The sequence below is a fragment of the Odontesthes bonariensis genome, chromosome 4 (assembly GCF_027942865.1).
Source record: "Odontesthes bonariensis isolate fOdoBon6 chromosome 4, fOdoBon6.hap1, whole genome shotgun sequence".
Classification (NCBI taxonomy): domain Eukaryota; kingdom Metazoa; phylum Chordata; class Actinopteri; order Atheriniformes; family Atherinopsidae; genus Odontesthes; species Odontesthes bonariensis.
The window spans coordinates 25,740,443-25,760,444 of record NC_134509.1 but is presented as its reverse complement, the minus strand read 5'-3'; the positions used below and the strand labels follow the sequence as shown (position 1 = coordinate 25,760,444).

General features: G+C 38.9%; 2 protein-coding genes across 2 annotated transcripts; one reads left to right on the top strand and one right to left on the bottom strand.

The window, feature by feature from the left end:
- The first annotated feature begins 677 nt into the window (after positions 1–677).
- Positions 678–10,023, top strand: tmc5 (transmembrane channel like 5). The gene is made up of 21 exons (XM_075464502.1): positions 678–836; positions 1,246–1,432; positions 1,882–2,051; positions 2,892–2,969; positions 3,353–3,469; positions 3,607–3,709; positions 4,343–4,424; positions 4,527–4,787; positions 4,945–5,087; positions 5,197–5,341; positions 5,538–5,690; positions 5,979–6,145; positions 6,645–6,720; positions 6,806–6,903; positions 7,003–7,098; positions 7,220–7,295; positions 7,803–7,936; positions 8,106–8,279; positions 8,454–8,532; positions 8,666–8,755; positions 8,843–10,023. The coding sequence occupies exons 2-21, from the start codon at positions 1,359–1,361 to the stop codon at positions 9,338–9,340; spliced, it is 2,814 nt and encodes a 937-aa protein (XP_075320617.1). The 5' UTR covers positions 678–836; positions 1,246–1,358; the 3' UTR covers positions 9,341–10,023.
- A 1,273-nt stretch (positions 10,024–11,296) lies between these two features.
- LOC142379358 (germ cell-specific gene 1-like protein) lies at positions 11,297–18,131 on the bottom strand. The gene is made up of 5 exons (XM_075464501.1): positions 17,843–18,131; positions 16,215–16,262; positions 12,381–12,533; positions 12,096–12,207; positions 11,297–11,591 (listed from the first exon to the last, which is right to left on the bottom strand). The coding sequence occupies exons 1-5, from the start codon at positions 18,129–18,131 to the stop codon at positions 11,297–11,299; spliced, it is 897 nt and encodes a 298-aa protein (XP_075320616.1).
- Between the last annotated feature and the right edge of the window lie 1,871 nt (positions 18,132–20,002).

Here is a 20,002-nt window from a genome sequence, read left to right as displayed (position 1 = left end):
TCAGATGTCTGCAAACATTTCTTTTTCCCCTTCGTTGGAGAGACCGAGGAGGGAGGAGGAAATTATAAAGATTCAATATTTTCCCTAATAACTCACAGACTACTTACAATACTATGGACATATTTGGTAGTGAGACATAATATTTAAATTCTTTGATATACTATTTTAAGTTCTAATTAATTGACATATTTGCGCTAATCATAGAAGGATTATACGATTAGATTAAAAGAAAAGAAAAGAAAGACAAAAGAAGAAAAACTGATTGTGTCTGAGAGGCAATTACTTTTTTTTATCTATCTATCTATCTAGAAAAAAGAAAAAAACAAGTATTAGTAAAGTTTTCTATCAAAATTGTTGAAAATCCCAGGTAATACAGCAAATTAAATATGCAAACATGTATTGGACAAGATAAATTACCCTCTATAAACTGCTGTGTCACAGATTATTTGTTTACTAATGAATTTTCCATTTTTCTGTCTGTATAGGAGTCCAGTCTGGACGCATCGCCACGAGTCAACACTCATAAGGCACTTGAACAACATTTAAAAGTCCTGGGCAGGCTCTTTAAAGGGTGCTAATTACAAATTACATGCTAGGCCACAGGGTTTAATTATTTCCTACACCAGGAAGTGACCGTGGGGCAATTCTATGACTTTTTCAGAAGCAGTGGACTTCTACCTTTATGAGCTGGGCTCACACTTCCTGGTAGGCTGTTGGTCCTGTGTGTTATCCAACTGACAGTAAGACTGATTCACGGGTGCACATCCAGCTACATGCAAATCTTTGACATTTCATCAGGACAGCTTTGTATTGCATCTGCGTTACAACACAGTAAGGTAAGCTGTTTAATGATAGAATGGAGTATATTATATTAAGATGTCTTCTCTTTACAGTTAAAGAAATTTACATTTATCCATGTTGTTCACATTCTTTTCTCCATGAAAAGCAGAATTATCAGGCTGTTTTTCTCTGTTTTGTGTTAACCTACTAACTTTGTGTTAGAACCACAGAGCTACGTTTGTCACTACTTGTGGTGGAAACCAAACCTCCTGAATGAATTAATGATTAGCAGATGAAGATGAGAGCAGAAGATTGAATTACACAAGCTTCCCTCCAACAACATAGCCGTCACTGTTTTAAAGCACTTTGCCTACACACTTGGTGCAGCTTGTTTGGAGTATATTAAAGCTGAATGAGGGGTGAAACACTGATGAAGGTTAAGTACTTTTCTTTTTTTCTTTACAGGAAAATATTAGATGTGGACTGAAATATCTACACTTTCAGGACAAACAGCAGCAGAGTGAACTGAAAAATCCTTTTCATCTTCAAAAAAAGAGTGAAAGGATCACAAGGATTTCATGTCCAATTACAGTAATGGAGGAATCTTCAACATGGCTTACCATGACAGTGAGACGCTGGAAGTTGATAGAAGGTTTGTGGTGCCACACAAACACATATTGTGTTTTTCATTTTAATGTTGTATGAACTGTAAGGTTTTACAATGTAATCATACTCAGAAAAAAATAATCCTGCACCTCCCTGTAGGATTTTATGCTCCTAAAATTATCCATTAGAGAATAAGCTCCTCTACAGCAGCTACACTTGTTCAAAGGGAAAGAATAGAAGTGAATAGGGTTAAACAAATTTAACTAATGGATATCACTGTGAAAATTCTACAGATGTTGGCTTACATTAAGAGGATTACACAGTACACTTGAAAAAGTGTTGCAAAAGAACGTCCACATGTGTTTTGTATACATTTTAGACAAAAATCGCATCATAATCGCAAACTGAAATGGCAGGTTCTTCACTGACTTGAAAACATCACAGATATCATACACAAAAACTTCAACTTGTTATGTTTTTGTTCGTGGCCTCTAGGTCTTCTAGCAAAACCCATGCTAATCCCTACGACAGGGCTGAGGTGAGAGATGCTGCACGGGGAGCACCCTGGGGTGGTTGGCAGGAAGAGAGCTGGAGGGGAAGCGAGAGCGTTCCCATGGGCCTAATCCCCACAGCCTCAGGGAGTCCTTCACGGCAGCACAACCTCAGTGAGTTCAACTCCACAAAGTGCCAAAGATTAATTTAAAGTTAACTCTGTATACCAGCTCTTCTAAACCTCTAAGTTTTGAACTTGGATTTGTCTGATAAAATCAATGCAAAAACGTCTATCAACTCTAACTGACACATAAAAACTGCCAAGGAATTTCAGGGAATTCTGATTTAGAAAAACTTTAACTCTACAGCTATCAAGACTAGATTACTTTTCAGAAATTGAAGTTTCTTATCATTTTGATTTACTCTACAATATGAACTGACAGCTGTTTAGTGGCTCGTTTTTTCCTGGTTTTCAGGTATATTCAGTTTAAGCTTCAGTTAAATTCTGTGCAAAATTAGCTGTCGCTAAAGATCACGTAGAAGAAACTGCGCTATGGATGAAATTTAGCTCAGAAGTCAAGGCTTAAAAATTGAGTGACCAAGAAAATATTTGGACGACAGCTTTGGGATTTTGCAAGTTCCCGGAAACTTAAAGAAGCACTGTGAAGACTCCTTCCAAGCATTGAAGAAACTATGACGGCTTCTGGGAAGAGCTCTATGGACTGGCTATGGCTCTTGAGACTGAATTGGATTTAATGTGCCTAAATGTGCCATGTAGAAAATAAAAAAAAACAACCCTTCACAAAATCTTGGATTATGTGAGATGCAATAGAGAACCCTTTAATGATGATGATGATGAATGGAAAATAATAAGTCTTTGGATACTCATACACAAGTATACACTGTTGTGTAATTATAGGAAACAAGCTTTGTTTGATTTAGGCTTTTCTGTGTTGCTTAGTGACATGTTTGTTGATACTTCTTTATTTCCTCCTCACTCTCTAAAAATTCAGATCACGGCACATTTCAAACTGGCCCTGTTTCTCAGTTTGTTCGATCAACTACTGTCCAACTTCCTACTGCAATGTCAGGTAATGACTGAACCAGATTTTACTCCATGCTGCACTGTCTTTATCCATTTGTTGTATTTCTGGACGCACTTTAGCTCTAACATTGTTGTCATGGCTTGAAAGTGGATGGAGAGGCTGTCTTGGATTAACAGCATGCAGCCTGTACCGTAATTAGTAATGCTTTCAGGCTCAGCCAGTATTGCAACAGTCATATCTCAAAGAAAATTGAGAGAACACAAAGTGACAAATAAAAGAACAACATCTCTATCAAACTGATAAAGGCTGCATTAGACAGCTGCCACAAAACCCATGCATTTCTCAGTTGATCTTTAAATGAAGAAAATCTCCTATTAAATCAAACTGAGCATAAAAACACACTTTCATTTTCGTGTGTGTTCATCTAGGAAACATGACAATGAGATGGAGAGGAATGGCAATGAGAAGGATGAGCATGTTTCCTGATGCAGATCCTTCCCATGCAGCTTTTACAGAAGGCGTCATCCGAAATGAGATAGAAAATGGTGCGTGCCCATCACCAGTGTCAGATTAAACCTGTTTAATCCATGCAGTGTGAAGTGTGACACCCGATATGCATTCAGGATTGTAGCTCTTGGAAAGATAAGAGACAATCCTTGTCTTGTCGTTTCATGCCTGACAGAGGAACAAAACCTGGTCAAGGAACTTGTTGCTATGTCAGCGCGAGACCAAGTCAGGGCCATCCGGGCCCTTCCATCGAGCTTTGAAGAGAAGCAACAAATCAGGTGGGTTAAGGGTTGCAGTAAAAGGTGATTGGCAGTCCCTTACGTATGTCATGAAGCATTTAGCTAACCATTACACAGTGCTGGGAACCATAAAATAAGCAGTAATAAATTATATTACTAAATTATTTATAATGTGACCTAGGGTTTTGGTTATACAGATCCTTGGAAAATTAGTCATTTGACACTTAGATGATCAGCTATGGCATTAAAACTTATGTGCCATCATTAAGAACCCCAGTCAACATCTTGGGCTCTTGTTTTTTGAAATTTTTTCTGCTTACCAGTTTTCAGCTCCTCATCCCAACTGCTTAATACTTGACTGCAATCAGTGTAGGCTGGAGGTCACTGCTTGATAAGGCAAACATGACCACATTATCTGCAAAAATGCAGGGGCACAGAGTCCTGTGCTTGGTAACACGCAAGGTGAAAACCAGGACGCAGTGTTTCCCAGCAGAAAAATGCAAGAAAAAAATACACCAAGACGATGATCGTTATTCGCTTCACCTTCACAAGAAATAATAAAATAACAAAGGTTTTAGTACAAACTGAGGCATTATGTCATTGTCACAGCTGTTTTAACTAACCTGTGGACTTCATGATTATACCAAATTATCTTGTGAACTATCTTCACAGGAACCAAGTGCTGATTTTCAAGTCTTACAACAAATCTCGCCAGTTCACACGCTTCACAGAATTCTCCGAAAATGCTTCCCTGGTGAGTGTTTCATCAACTCTTACTGAGTTAAGTAATCTGTTTCATAACCGGTTACTTTATGCTATGTATATGTGTTATATGTGTAACAATCTGTTGTCCCAGTCTTTACGAAGGTGCGGTTACGGTGTAAAGTCAGCCAAGCAGACCTTGGAACTGTGGCACGGCACCATGAAAGAGATTGGTGGCAAATTTGGCTCCAGTGTTCTCACCTATTTTGTGTTCCTCAAGTGGCTTCTCATGTTCAACATTTTCTCCTTCCTGGTTAACTTTGGCTTTATTACAATCCCACTCCTTGTTTATGACCCTTCGCCAAACATACCCTCAAATGTGAGCTTCAGAGGACTGGAGTTACTGACTGGAGCTGTAAGTGGAGCACACTGCACACCTTTGCCTTTTTACGGGGCTACATCTAAAAAATGTTTTTACATGTAATTATGGTTTGATTTGAATCTGCTTTGTTCAGTATCTTTAGCTGACAACAGATTACATTTCTTACCTTGAAATGTTTTGGCTTCTTTAGGGTTACTTCAACTATACTGTCATGTACTATGGAGGCTACAGCGATGAAACTCTCAGAGGTCCAGTGGAGTATGACATGCAGCTGGCCTATTTCTTTACCATAGCAGTCTATATGGTGATGTGTGGAATAGTGCTTATTTTCAGGTCAGTTTGGTCCTCTGCATAACTTCTGGACCAGTATTTTTACCTCATGGTAGATTTTTTTCCTTCTGGTATCTTGTGATTTTTACAATCTGTCTTTATCCTCATGCAGCATGGCGAGCTCATTTAAGAAAAACTATGTCCTAGCAGACGCAGCTTCAAACAGTGCATGGCAGCTTCTGTGCAGCTGGGACTTTAGCATAACCAATGAGAGAGCAGTGACCCAGTGCAAGAACAACCTCCGTGTCCAACTCAAGGTCACTGTTACTGTGGTTCAAACGTTTTCTCATCTAAGTGGGCAAGTTGAGAAAGATGTAGTATGTAGAATAAGTAAACTCAACTTGCTCTGTAAATAACACTTTCTCAAATTTTAGAGTTAGCCTTTTAGAGGTTAATTCTTGTTTAAATACACAACTTGGCAATGCTGTGTTTAACGTCTTGCTGCCTTTCCAGGAATCTTTATCAGAAAAAGCCCAGAGGGAGATGCTGACGCTTTCGGAGAAGCTGGAGCACTTTGGGATTCATTTGGGCAGCTGGTTTCTCTCCACCAGCTTGGCTGTTGGCTGTGGAGCCAGCATCTTCTTTCTCTGCCATTACGAAGAGCAGGTACCCAACTCGAGAACTGAATAGTACTTGTTTTGTTGAATGTAGACAACAGTAATAAGGTGCAGAAATGATCTTTTTTCTTGCTGTTTAAAGTGACATTTACTGAAAAATATAATTAGCTGCGATCCATTTGTGGGTATATTATTTGTAAGGAACCTGTAGATGATACTTGTCCGAGTGATTCGTCTTTATGAGCATGTGTCACAAAACTTACTGAAAGTAATGTGTCAAGTCATTCACCAGCGGTAGAGGGTTTTATGATCGATTGATTCTCTGTTATCTTTATAGCGGGTGACAGACAGTGCCAGCTGGTCTCCACTCCAGGAGGCAGAAACTCTCCTGGTTCCGTTTGTGGTATCTCTGATGAACCTGGTTATTCCTCTCTTCTACTCCCTCTTCAACAAGTTTGAACACTACTCCAGTCAGCGCAAACAGATTTATGCCCTGGTAATCAGGTAAAATATAACAGGGATACATATGATAGATTTGTACAACATCAGCATTTGTAGTTTATTGTTACAATCTATTAATCTATTTACTTGTTAAAAAAGAAAAAAAAAATCTTTCCCTGGATTAGAATAGTCCTTTAATCCAGCTCAGCTCAGTTTAGATTTAAGGCTGGTAAGGTGGAGAAACAACTATCTCGAGTCCCCCAGCATAACAATAGGTTTTTAGTTTTGCTATAAGTCCATGGATTTATTTTTGGATTGTGTGTTTAAGTGATAAATTATTAACAGGCAAAATGGGCCGGGCTGGCAACAGCTTCAGTGTCACAAGTTTAATCAGTGGTAAATAAAATGCTAACTCAGTGCTAAGTATACCTAAATTCACTGATAATAAATCTCATTTAGCTCTTCAAAAAAAATCAAACAAGCTTATTTTCCTGACTCTTTAAGTACTTTTTTTAACCAACAATAATCCATGAAATCTTTTTTCATTTGTTTCCAACTGCAGAAATGTCTTACTCAGGATGTCCATTCTGGGTGTTTTATGTTACTATTGGATGTGTGTAGTGTCTCAGAATTTTTCGGTACGTTTTTAAAAACAGCTTTTAATGCCTTTTTATATACACCAGTGTAAGTTCAAGTTAATTCATACACTTGTTTTCCTCTCAGTGTTGGGAACCCATAGTAGGGCAGGCTCTGTACCGCCTGGTCATTTTTGATTTCCTTTTTCTGATGTTGGGATCCTTCTTTGGAGAGTTTCTCAGCAAGTGAGTTCCACAGTTGTTCTTTTATAAATCATCCACAGTCACAGAAATGTGGAAATACAAGCTCAGATGCTAATCAGACTCTGTATTGCTGTGTAACAGCATGATTGGGACCAAATTACAACCACGTCTTGGGGTGCCAGAGTTTGATGTTGCCAGAAATGTTCTTGATCTCATCTATGCACAGACTCTGGCCTGGTAAAAACAACACATTCAACACATATTACAGGATCTAACAGTGGCTCCAACTCATATTCATGTCAAATGTTGCTTATATTTATGTTAAAGTTAGATTTTTTTTCCATCTTTTTCTTTGTAGGATTGGAATCTACTTCTCTCCTCTGCTACCTGCCATCCAGATTCTCAAATTCTTCATCTTGTTTTATTTAAAGAAGGTAAATACCGGTTTGCAGGTTTAGAGGCCCGAGTTATATGTGTATAACAGGCAGAACAATGCAATTGCTGCCTGAGCGGCCTCTTATACTCTAAAAAGCTCATATTACTCTATTGTGTGCTTGAGTCAATAATTAATTAAAATCCATTCATTACATAGACTAAGATCTTTATTTTGTGTTATGGAAAAGACAGCCAGGGTTTCAGATTCACAGGGGAATCGTAATGGCTGAACTGTGTGAGGTCGGTCAGTCTTAGAAAATGAGATGAACTATGAAGTATGATTTGTTATTTGATCCAAGGTAGATCTGGTGATGCTGAATGTTTCATGCACATGCTGAATGACCTTTAAAGCAATGCTATTCAGAGCTCTGACATTTTTCATTTTGGGCTGAGATATGGTCAGAATGAAATTAAAGTACATGAGTTATTGCAAGAGAAATTTGTGGGGGGGGGGTGTACATATGTATAAAGGGTTGCCCATGTGTCTTTCTTTTGCACCTCCCCAGGTCAGCCTGACGCAGAACTGCCAGCCTCCACGGCGATCAGGCAGGGCAGCTCAGATGCAAACCATCTTCATCTTTATACTCTTCATCCCTTTTTTTGTGGGAGCCCTGTCAATTGTTGCATACACTGCTTGGAGGTAACTCATTTTACCTGTATAGAACGAGCAAAACATATTCAAGGAAATATTTCTTTCTACCCACAATTCTAACTCAATCTTTTGGCACAAGCTAAGCTCTTTATTTGTACATACTGTAAATCCTCTCAACTCCGACCTCGCTTTTGTTGTGGTTGCATTGCCCTTTTAGTCTGACTCCCTCAGAGCAGTGTGGTCCTTTTCGGGGACTCAACAATACCTTCAGTGCGGTTGGAGTCTGGATAGATCATCTGGAAGAAATTCCAGGTTCTCAGTGGGCTGTGTGGATCTATCAAAACGTCATCAGGAGTGAAATCTTCTACTTTCTTATCACAATCATCATCCTGTAAGTGTATATCACACGTCCTGATTTATTGTATGTATTCTGTGTTTTGGGTTGGATAAAACCCACTTGTAAATCATATGTAAACAGCATTTGTGCTAATGTTTTTATGTTTAAATTTTCCTTGGCTCTTTGTATCATGATGTAAGCTGTTCTGTTCACATTTTTGCTGTTCAGTGTCATCATGTACATCTTCTGGCAAATCGCTCAGGGCCGCAAGAAGCTTATCAGCCTCCTGAGACAGCAAATTGTTAATGTGAGTGTGTTGGAAAAAAAGTTAAATATGTGTTTGGTTTATATTGAGTTAATGTTGGCTCTCTTTGGCACATGCCATTTTATCTGGAGTTATGTCTGTGCTTCTGCTACTCAAAGTATTGTTCTCTCACCAGAGGGGGAAAGACAATTCCTTCTTGTTGGAAAAGCTACAGAACCTCCCGAAATCTCAAGCCAAGAAGCCCAAACAGAAAAAACAAAAAGGGGTTTGTTGTGAAAATCTTTCATGAAACACATTCACTTTGCACTTCAGGTTTCTCAGCAGCCTCTAAATATTTTCTTTTCTTTTTCAGTACCAGAGTTCCCGCTCCTCCGGAAGTCAGTCCAACTCAAACGCCATGGTTCAGGCTTTACTCGCTCGCCAACAGCTTGAGGAAGACGAGGAGAGACGCGGCACCAGTGCAGTGTCTGTTCCCTCAAACATTTCCACCACCAGCGCTCTGATGCAAGCCATGCTGGCCCGTCAGAGAGCTGAGGGTGACGAGAGGGCTGAAAACTATAGTGCAAAAGATTTTTCTGAAAACCCGGCTAACAGATCCAGTGCTGTCACACAGGCCATGCAAGCCAGACTAAGAGCAGAGGACAGACAAGATGATTCATTTGACTTGTCTTCACCAGTGTCAAGTGTCATGACTCAAGTCATGCAAGCCAGGCAGAGAGCAGAGCAAGAGGACAGGATTCAGTCGGGGTCCGCTTCACTAGAAAACTCAGCTCCTTCTGGCTCCAGCGCTCTCATCCAGGCCATGTTGGCCCGGCAGCAGGTGCAGAATGAATACGATGATGGTTACTGAACAAAGGACTGTGACTTTATCTTTCCACAGAGAACGGAACAAATATGAAAAGAATAACCAAATGGATTTTTAAGACTTTAATCACACCTTGTCACTTTTTAATTAACTTGCATCAGTTCAAAGATGTGATGATTTCTCCAGACTAAACACCTTCATTTCTGCTATACATGAAAAAGAAATAGGATAGCTGCAGCAGCAGGGCAAGAAGAGAGTGCTGGTCCACCTTTTTATCCAATTTTTATACAAAATATATTTTAATGTATTATTCTTTGGTTGTGTAGAAGCCTGGTACCGTGCAGTATGTTGATCAGCTATCAAAACGAGCATAAGGCTTAATCCTGTTCCATTTGAAATGCAATTTGTGTGGAACACAAGTTGTTGGTATAGAACATCAGTTGTCAGGCTAAAACATTGTGTGAAAAAGAAAAGGGTTGAAAGAGTTGAAAACAACTTTGTCAGAGTAGATGAAGACGGACAGCATTATCGTAATTTACTCACAGCTTTGCTGTCTTCATTAACGGTGCAGCTTGGCTGGAGTTATGAGGTTTTGCCGAGAGTCTGGGGATCAAATGAATTAAAGAGGGTTGACTTGCAATATCTTAATATTTTTCATTGGTTGAATATTTGTAAAAATCTACTCACAAATGGCTTAGATTAATGAGGAAAAAATGTGGAAATACAAACCTGACAGAGACTGTAATCTTTGGGAAATGTAAATAGCTTTTACATCAAAATAAAATTTCTCTTCACCACTAGTAAAGTAAAATGTAATTTTTTTGGATGCATGGTCTGATAGCACAGCACTGTCCTCTGCAGATATTATTCATATAATGTCTTGTTTTAGGGCTGCACAATGCTGTGGTGATTAGCACTGTTGCCTCACACGAAGGTGGTTCAAATCCTGGCTGGGGCTTTTCTACATGGAGTTTGTATGTTCTCCCCATGCATGGGTTCTCTTGGGTATCTTGACTTTCTCCCACTGTCCAAAAAACATGCATGTCAGGTTAACTGTTGATTCTAAATTGAACCTAGCAGTGAGTGTGCATGGTTCTTTGTCTTGTTTGTTACCGTGTGGCCCAGTAATGGACTTGTTACTCTAAGTACCCTGCCTCTCATCCAATGACAGCTGGGATAAGCTCCTTTTAAGTGAGGTGTGAAGCATAATAGCTGTCCTGAGAATAATTGAAAGCAACCAAGCATCAACTTTGTTAATGTCTCTTTCCATGTAATGTTCGGGGGAAATCAAACTACCGAAAAAAATAACAGATTGAGTCAAGGAGTTTTGGTTTAGTTTTAGTATTACCATTCTGATTTCCATGTTTATGTTCCTTGTTTTCTATGTAAATCCTAATTAAGTTAATCTTGGGATTTCTGTTTCTTGCCCCACACTTCCCCCAAACCCAGCGTTCATCAGTTTGGTTCACTCTAAATGATCTAAAACGGATCAACTGTAATTTTAAGCATCCAAAAGAAAAATACACTATTTCCAGATATAATTCTGTGCACGAACATATTCACAATCTATTTACAGTTGATATACTGTATATAAGCACACAATTTGCTCTAAGTATGTATGACTTTATTCCAAAACAAACACCTTGTCACCTTGTCTTTGCATTGATTTTGACTGAACATGTTCAATAAGGCTGTTAGCAACTTAGAAACACTCAATGTTTATATGGGTATACTCAACATTTTCTTTTAATTCTAAATTGTGGTAAGTTACACAAACAGAAATACATTTCATTTGATTAAATGTTAAGTTTTTTCTAATTCTCAGCTGCACTTCCCACACTTAGCTCTGTGTGCCTCGAAGCTCCAAGACCTGTTTCAGTTAAGGCAGTTTTGCAATTAAACGGAGCTAACAATGTGGCCTGCAATCCACATGCATAAACAGGATCAAAAGTATCTGTGTATGCATTCAGCGAAATGTCACGTGCAACTGTTTTAACACCCTCAGCACTGTTCTTCCCCCAAAGATCCTGCAAAGTCACTCAAGTCCAAAGAGTCAGCAGGTATGGGAGTCTTCCTTCCACATTTTAGGGACATGTTGGAGTAAACATCCACAGATTTAGAGATGGAGTGCAAAGAGCGTTCCCGGAAATATCCGTAAGCCTCCCGTGCATGCTCCTCCCGGATGGTTTGCTCAAAGGTCTTGCGCTTGTGTCTGAACTCGATGACCGTCTTCGTGTAGGTGTTGAGGGTGGTGACAGATGCGCCCATACAGAAGGTGAAGGATGCCCACGCCATGCTGATATATAATACAGGGCAAATAAAAAAAGAAAGAGGTTTCACTTTTTGATTCATTAAATGTGGTAACTGGTGTGAAAGATATAAAAAACAAATGAAGAAAATAGTCAGTAACCAGTGTATTTGGGGTGATTACTGATGGTCAATCACTTTAATGGCTCTAGGCCCTTCAAGCAGGCTTAATCAATACACAAGATCAGACAGTCAAATCAATACTCCATACATGCTGGTTAATTCCAACAAATTCTCAAGAATTTTTTTATCCTGAAAAATTTATTTCACCATACTGTGGATATTTATAGGGTGAAATGTTATCCCGTTATGCAATTCCAATCACGCCTGCATTGCGGCTTTGGATACCAAAGCCTAATCCCGCCATAACATAAGAGCTTTGGACCTATTTCATTAACGCCAGTGACGCTGGAGAGAGGTGACATTCAGCTATAACATGAGGGGTGGAAATTCTCATCTGCTTTCCTAATAGTGCTTGTCTGTGGAGTCCTACCAGAAAGACCAGCCATAGTCCCAGTTGTAGGGCCTCCAGTCAGGTGGGCCAAGGCTGACAGTGACTTGGAAGACCTGGGTGTACATTACATGAGCCACCATACCAAGAAGACCTGAGAATAGAAAAGAAAATGGGCACAATGACTACTGAGACACAGGATTTGTTTTTATAAATATAAAAAGTCATGTAATACTCAAGAGACGGTTTCTCCAAAAATTACAAATAATCTTAAAAACCAGAATCCAACACTTAAATGTGGTGCATTAAATGCTAATTAATGGCTACCTGAGAGCACAGTGAAGACAGCAGCAAAGGCATTAAGCTTGAGTCCATCAATGACATTGCTTGAGTGGACCAACTCCACACACATGAGGCTGAAGCCCACCAGCAGTAGAAAAATGTACAACAGCTCAGAAACCAAGGACAGCCACAGCATGCCTGTAAAATGCACACATTTCAACATCATTAACAAAAAATGTATGTCAAATGGAAACACTAGAATTTTAAGATATTTTTTCATTTCAATTAATTCATTTTCGTGTATGTGCGTTTTACAATGACACGTAACACCAGCATACTTTCCTTCTTTGGACAGCACAATCTGTTATATAATATAAAGAGCAACTTTTTCATTTGCATAAAATACCTGATGATGAATAGATTTATGGTAACTATGGTGGAATGAGTTCTTAAGTGCTATCAGAACAATGCTGCCCTCTACCTTTTATTAGAGTCATCTCTTCAGGGAGCACCTACTCTTTTAACACCTCTAACACTCCTAACCTGCTCTTATTACACTTCTTTATCTGCTCTACTTATACTGTCACTTATATTGATTCATCACTCGGTGTGAGGACCATTGTTTCTTGCAAGTTGTTTCCTCACACATAAGTTGCTTTGGATGAAACCCAAATGGCTAAATAGTAATGTACAAAAAAAGAAAGAAATTAATGAAACTAATGAAGAATACTTATTTGTCCAATAAAAACCAAATAGATCGATTTTAGTTTAACATCCCAGAGGTTCATCAGGTGCGAAAGAGGGGCTAAAAGGTACAGTGTACAGTTTATATGAAGCCAAAACTGATGTCTGAGGTTTCCAGACAGGTAGATGTCTAATTCAGCTTTCCTATGAATCTAGTGTATATAATCTGACTGCACATAAAGATCAGACATTACTTCTCTTCTCTTATAATTTGCCTATCACCCTTCCTGATGTGGTATTCTGAGATTTCCCAGGATTGACAGGTAGTGAGCAAAATACAGTAACGCTTCAATGATTTTATTCTAAAAGATTACCATCTGAGTGTTTTGTGCTAGCTAAGAATTAAAAAATAAAGGTATAAACCAAAAGGTATGCCAAAGAAAACATCTCAAAAACATTACGGTGTAGTGGAGAGGATAAAAATGATATAAATGTAGTTTTAGCTCCCTTTTTGTTATTAAAAGGCAACAAAACAAAACAAAACTTTTCTTTTTTTCTTTTTCTGCCACTACAGTCCACATTATTCCCACAGGCTTAGAGTAGGATGTTTTTATATTAGACACTTTGGTTCAAGATTCAAGATTCAAGATAGTTTTATTTGTCACATACACAATCATACACAGTACAATGTGCAGTGAAATTCTTCCTTGTCCTGCTACCAATAAAAAAAGATAATTAAAATTAAATGTGAAATATGAATAAAAATGAATATAAAATAAGAATAAAAGAAAATGTATAAGGTATCTGAAATATACAGTATTAACAGTATTAACAGATAGAAGCTGTTTCTCAGGCCACGAAGGCAGCAGGGAGAGGAGCGATTGTCCGGGAAGGTGGGGCTGTATAATTATTATATATATATTATATATATAATATATAATATATATATTATTATATGTAATTATAATTACAGATAAACAAGCCCCATATGTACCTTATGCTGTCGGTTGTTGGACAGCATCCTAATTCTATTCACAAAGAGTAATGTCTGCACCTAAAGCACACAAGTGCCACCAGTGAGTCAAAGTTGGAGCCCAGGCACATGTTCACATTTAAAAACTGAGGTACTACTTGATTCTTTCATGCGAGCCGAATTCAAAGCTGCTTATGAATGCAATTGGAAGTTTCAGAGGAAAATGCACACATTTTTTTACATTTTCAATTATGCTATGAACGATGTAAGCATGAATGTATTAGTGTCTGTATCACTTTCATCACTCAAAACAAAACTTAAGAGCAAAACCAAAGTTGGTACGTTGACAAAATTTGACCACCAGGGGGTCAGCAATAAGCAAAATGTTTTTGCCAAATACGTGTTGATGTGTTTGCCCTAACAATTATCTTGTAGTGTCCGGTCATAGTGTGGGACGAGCTTGTCAGTTGGTAATGGCTGGATTCCACTGAAAGGTTTAAAGGGGACAGATTAAGCTGCTGAACTGCTCATCACTACTCACCAGCCCTCTCATCACTCCCTGTAGCGATGTTTATGCTTACATTTAGATCTTCTTTTTCTGTTTTCAGTGGAACATAACTCCACTCTCATTCAAATCAAACTGACTTAAATTTGAGAGAGATGTCGCATGGCTGATGCATTTCTTTAAAATGTGGCATAAAATGAACCCATTTTTGGGGCTTTTTCTTAAATAATGCTACTCCTGCTGATATAATATGATTCTCATGCAGCGTGGTTACCATCAAATACATTTACTCATGTGACTGTAGTTACTTATAGTTACTATTATTTCTTCCCAGGGGACAATCCCATACACTACAGTATGTAGGGATGGTATTACAATGTATCCTATAAGCTTTAGTGGACTGCAGTTTCTGATCAATGTCACCTGCTGAGAAAATGTTTTGTTAGTTTTGATTGGGACCTGAGACAGCAGTATATGGATAATGTAGTGTATACACTGAGAAGTCATGTAAGCATCACTGATAATCAGAGCTTGAACCGTTATACATCCACGACAACTTCAGAATCGTTTGACAATTGACGGAGTAGTGATAGTGAGTGTCAGTGGGATTTTTTTCAGAGCTGATAAACTGGTTCACTATTTCGACCGATAGATGGTTGTTATGAAGCTTTCTGAACTATCTTTGGTATGAGGTGGCAGAAATGCTCAACCAATCTGCAAACCGCTTTTTTTTTTTTAAACAGAGAATAGCCCTTAAAAAGCACCATGTGCCCATGGCAGCAGGATTAAAAGCTTGATTTTCATTAATTTCTTTAAAACGAGGATTTTAAAGCAATGAATTTTGACAAAATTACAAGTAGAATGTGCTGCAATTGCAGTATCGATTCCTTTAAAAAAACGGTCGCATTTGTAATTTGTAACATTGGTTGTGGCAGCATTAAAAACTGCTGCGTCTCACAAGTATGCAACTTTATCTTACAGCTGTTGGCCCACAGTTACAGTATGCACATTTATATTTCTATCTTGGCTAGGTTCTACAAAAAGCTTTGCAAAGTGCTTCTCAACCAGCTCGATATGATGACAGCTTTATTAAATATTATAAATATTTATAGAGTATAAAATAGCTATGTTGTTCCACAGCATAAAACGGTTAAATATCAATTCATCAACATGTCAATGTCCTACATTTCTATATGTGATCCTATGTGATGATAACCCACTTTCACAGTCTCGCTTGTTTACATAAACACAAAAGCTTATAGAAAAGAAGGAGGAAATGGAAGGAGATTCTTATCAATAGAATGTTTATTACACTATTACATTATTGGTTACTAGTTTGAGAATCATCTTACACAATGTTTTCAATAGTCAGCGTAAGTTTTACTCCCCCTCAAGACATTCTTCATGGCAATGTCAAGTTAAATGAATGCTTCTCAAAAGAAACAACAGCCTAGGGATTGTCTTAGACAAGTGGAAAAATGTATGTATTTTACAATTTCTGATGAGTGATTGGGCTGGATGAGCTGATCAGGGGCAATGTGGTGTTCATTGTCCTGCCCAGGGACACTCTGATCTATTAAGTAGCCAAACGACAAACATCCAGTTGGTGGACAAACCCTACACCTCAGCCACAGCCTTCTTTGGGCCTCTGTGGGCCTGCTGCTGCAGACCTTTTGATCATGTTTGCAACTCCTGACGATGACAAGAGGGTACTCACCTTTCTCTGATTCCGGGGCCAAATCTATGAAACTTCGACATCTCTCGCCTAGCAGCAAAGCAGAAAAAAAAATCATGGAAGCGATGCACATTAGCCGTAGAATTCTGTATGCAAATAAGCGGGAATCAGTGAGTGATTTGTTGGTGGAAGTGTTCGGAAAAGGTCTAAAGGAATCGGTTTGTGGTGCTCAGCCTCTGTCCTAATATATGTTTAAATCCCATTTTCTGTCTAGGTCTGTTCAACACAAACAGCTCAGTGTGACCTGGGTAATCCTCACAGCAACACAAAATTCAAAGTTAAGTTCAAAAATGAAAAAAAAAAATCAATGTTGAAAATGAGGCATGTGTCAGAAACGTGCCTTTTTTCTGCCCCCCTCAGTCAGTGTCACCAGATGGTGAGCTGGCAAGGCTGATGAACATATGGTTTAAAAAGGATGCACTGCAAAACCGCTCATCCTCGTCAAAAAGGGTACATGCACTTACAGAAAAATGACCCTTGACACAGTGTATTCCTGCACATGTGATGCTTTCCTTCTGTCATCCGTCGAGCATTGCTTGTCATTGGATTTCTTATGACTGGAACTCTTTAATCAGTTAGAAGGAGGGTGGCAACAGCTGTTTTGAGGAAAAACTCATCAAGGCCCCCAGTTACATAATCCTTATCAACTCAAACCGTTCAGCCCACCCTCAATGGCACAGCCACTTGATGAAAAAGAGATGTACTAACAATTCCTTCTTGAAAATCAGAATCTGGGATTGTTCCCAATCTTAAGAATCGTATGCATTGTGAGCACAGCTACAGGCTGATGATGGATGTTGCAGCATCAAACTCCAGTCAGCTTCGCCTGAAGTGACCTGACTGTAGGCTTTTCGTGACAACGGGATTGCAGCCTGTGTTATCAATTTGCAATACTCAAATGTAATCTAAATGAGGAAGGACATGCACGCTCCTTTACTGTTTTTGTGTCTCTGAAACTGTGAAACAATCACATTCTGATAAGTCCTGCTCTTAGTCAGAGTTTACCCCCATTTGCAATATACAGTATGTATATATATATATATATATATATATATATATATATATATATACATATATATTTCATTTAAAGTTGTCAACTGCTGCTGTTTGCATTGCATTTCAAAAACAGACTGGAATAAATGGAAAGCAGAGTTTCTAAGTTGTCTAGTGGGTTATTTAAAAATCACATGTTAAGTGAAAAGTGTTCTACAAAACGTGTTTAAAAGAAATAGAATTAAATGGCATATTCTAAGCGAGGCCTGATGTTTGGATATAGAGTCACATATTATGCAGGATGGACATCTGTTACAGTAACAGTGGTGATGGTAAAAGCTGTGATCTGTGTCAATAAGAGAAGATAAAAAAAATGACTAAGAAATATTAGAAAAAATGCCAACAGATGCCGGTAAATGCCACTGTATGTGCCACAATTCGTTTTTAAAGTATCATATCAATTTTACCAATATATAGATAGTTAAACAAATTGAAAATATGTAAACAAAATATAAGGGAACTTTCAAAATGCCTCTTTAAAAGGAAAATAACTTTATCTAACAGTGTAGCATGACTTTAGAGTCACATACACGCACAACACACACACCTTATCTTACTTTCATCGTGGATATTTTCCTCACATGAGGTCCAGATGCCGGTGTGGAACTGACGGAACAGGAACCTGTCGTCCCCGGTCTCCCAGCTGTACACAACTTTGTTGGGGTCCGTTTCGTTTACCCCGTAGTCTATGCAGTTGTGTGTCCGCAGCTTGCTGCACTTTGGTTTGGGAACTCTCTGGGTGCCGACGCACCAGTACGTCGTTACGAACGCGGTTATGGCGAAAAACAGGGCGAAGAAGTTCAAGCCGACCGACAGAAGGGTCCTGGATTTGCGAGTCTTCTTCATTGTCCGTGTGAAGGATGCGCACGAAAGTTCTTAGGTACAGAGTGGAACAGACGCACGAGTGCCGGCTAATTACCAAACACACCAGGTGAGACCAAGTGTTCTCATTTGGCACTCCTCTGTTTCTTAAAATCCTCCACTAACAGACAGCATATCCAACACAGAACTTAACTCTGTGCCAAAGTGGCACATTTCCTTTAAAGTCACACGCGGTGGCTCCCAGCCTGTCTGACATCACGTTGTCAAAGGATTTGATGCTGGTTTCCGTTAAGCGCAGGATTTTCTTATGATGTTCCCCTTCTCAGTCATCATGCCGCCTCCCCTCCCTGCATCCAGGAATAAAAAACATGCCAAATGCGAGGTGATTATCGGGCTGTGAATGAGTGTAAAGTTACAGTTGAAGCATCACACTGACTTTTTTCACTAAACGGGACAATTTCAACACTTGATCCAATTTAAGCAGATTGAAATATCATGACTAAATTAAAACTAAAATGTGACTGCATTTCTGAACATTATATGAAAAACATTGTTATAAAATATACATGTAAAGAATAAATAAATAACTAAAAAAGACTAATAATAAAATTTAAAAAAAATTGAATAAAATACCGCAAATTACTTTGAAAACCCAATATAAACTTTGTACAAAATATTTACAGTACATATTTACAAAGTATATACAGTAGTAAGTTCCTCATAAGCCCAATTTACAGTATGCACTGCTTTTAGAAATGCTGCTTACGGGCCTTGGCTTGTGCAAATGCTGATACTATGACCTCCAGATCCAAAGACATGTTAACTAGACAATCTTTGACTAAATCATTTAAATTTAACTGTTCAAAGAAAACATGTTCACCACGAACGTTCGCCACTGTTTGAGACAGTTTATAAAGTAGCTAGACAATCTTTGATTGAATGCACCTCAGCTCTCGGGGGCCCCCTAGTGGCTCGGGGCTCCAAGCAGTTGCCTGCCATGCCTGTTGACAAGGTGCGCCTCTGGTTATGGGTGAGTTGGTGTTTATATACACTTACTTGGTCTGAATTAAGTGATGTCTCTCTGAAGTCAACTCAGAACCTTCACAGGGCCATAAGGCCCAGGCTTAATAAGCTCTCAGAAGCCAACATCTGCATATTGACCTGGGTTCATTGATACTAGGAGGACAGAATATGAGACAGGGCAAACACATTTAGCTCTTTCACTGATATACAGCGTTGCATTTTTACTGAGAAATGGGCATGAACAAACTGAACACATTCATACTTAGGGAACTTTACAGACTCATCTCTGCATTTTAAGAGGCTCTTGTCAATGGTACACATCACCAACAGATTGATTAAGTGGCTGAAATCAAGAAATCCCATCATTGGCTAGAAAATGCTGTTCTGAAAGACTGCACGAATGTAATGATCATAGCAGCACAAGAATAGGTGCTGAGCATCAGAACAATAGGGGCTAGCTGGGGTCTATTACACCAGACAGGACCCCAGGTGCAGGCTATGCAAAGGGACCTCTGAGACAGTGCAGCACATAGTAGCAGGGTGGGTGGCGTACATGGAAAGCCATCTGGCAGGAATAGTGTACAGGAACATCTATTCCGAGTATGGATCCCAAAGTCAAAGTTGGAGATACCTCGAATGATGGTGGAGAATGACAAAGCTGAGATCCTGCGGAACCTCCAGATCCAGACTGATAAACGGATTATGGCTGACCAACCGAACGTTGTGGGGATCAACAGACTACAGAAAAAGACGGCAGTGAGAAATGTAGCAATTTCAAATGAGTGTTCCAGAAGAAGGAACATGAGAAGCTATTACACAGTATGATACCTAAGATAAAACCTAATAACAGATGTTAAGGACCTGGTATTATG

Excerpts from the sequence above, each read along its gene's own strand:
- tmc5 (XM_075464502.1), top strand. The coding sequence starts at position 1,359 with ATGTCCAATTACAGTAATGGAGGAATCTTCAACATGGCTTACCATGAC. Across the intron at positions 4,788-4,944 it reads TGGAGTTACTGACTGGAGCT|GGTTACTTCAACTATACTGT; the intron begins GTAAGTGGAGCA and ends TGGCTTCTTTAG. Across the intron at positions 7,099-7,219 it reads TATGCACAGACTCTGGCCTG|GATTGGAATCTACTTCTCTC; the intron begins GTAAAAACAACA and ends TTTTCTTTGTAG.
- LOC142379358 (XM_075464501.1), bottom strand. The coding sequence starts at position 18,131 with ATGAAGAAGACTCGCAAATCCAGGACCCTTCTGTCGGTCGGCTTGAAC. Across the intron at positions 16,263-17,842 it reads GGAAAATATCCACGATGAAA|GCGAGAGATGTCGAAGTTTC; the intron begins GTAAGATAAGGT and ends CTTTGCTGCTAG. Across the intron at positions 12,534-16,214 it reads GGCCCCGGAATCAGAGAAAG|GCATGCTGTGGCTGTCCTTG; the intron begins GTGAGTACCCTC and ends TGCATTTTACAG.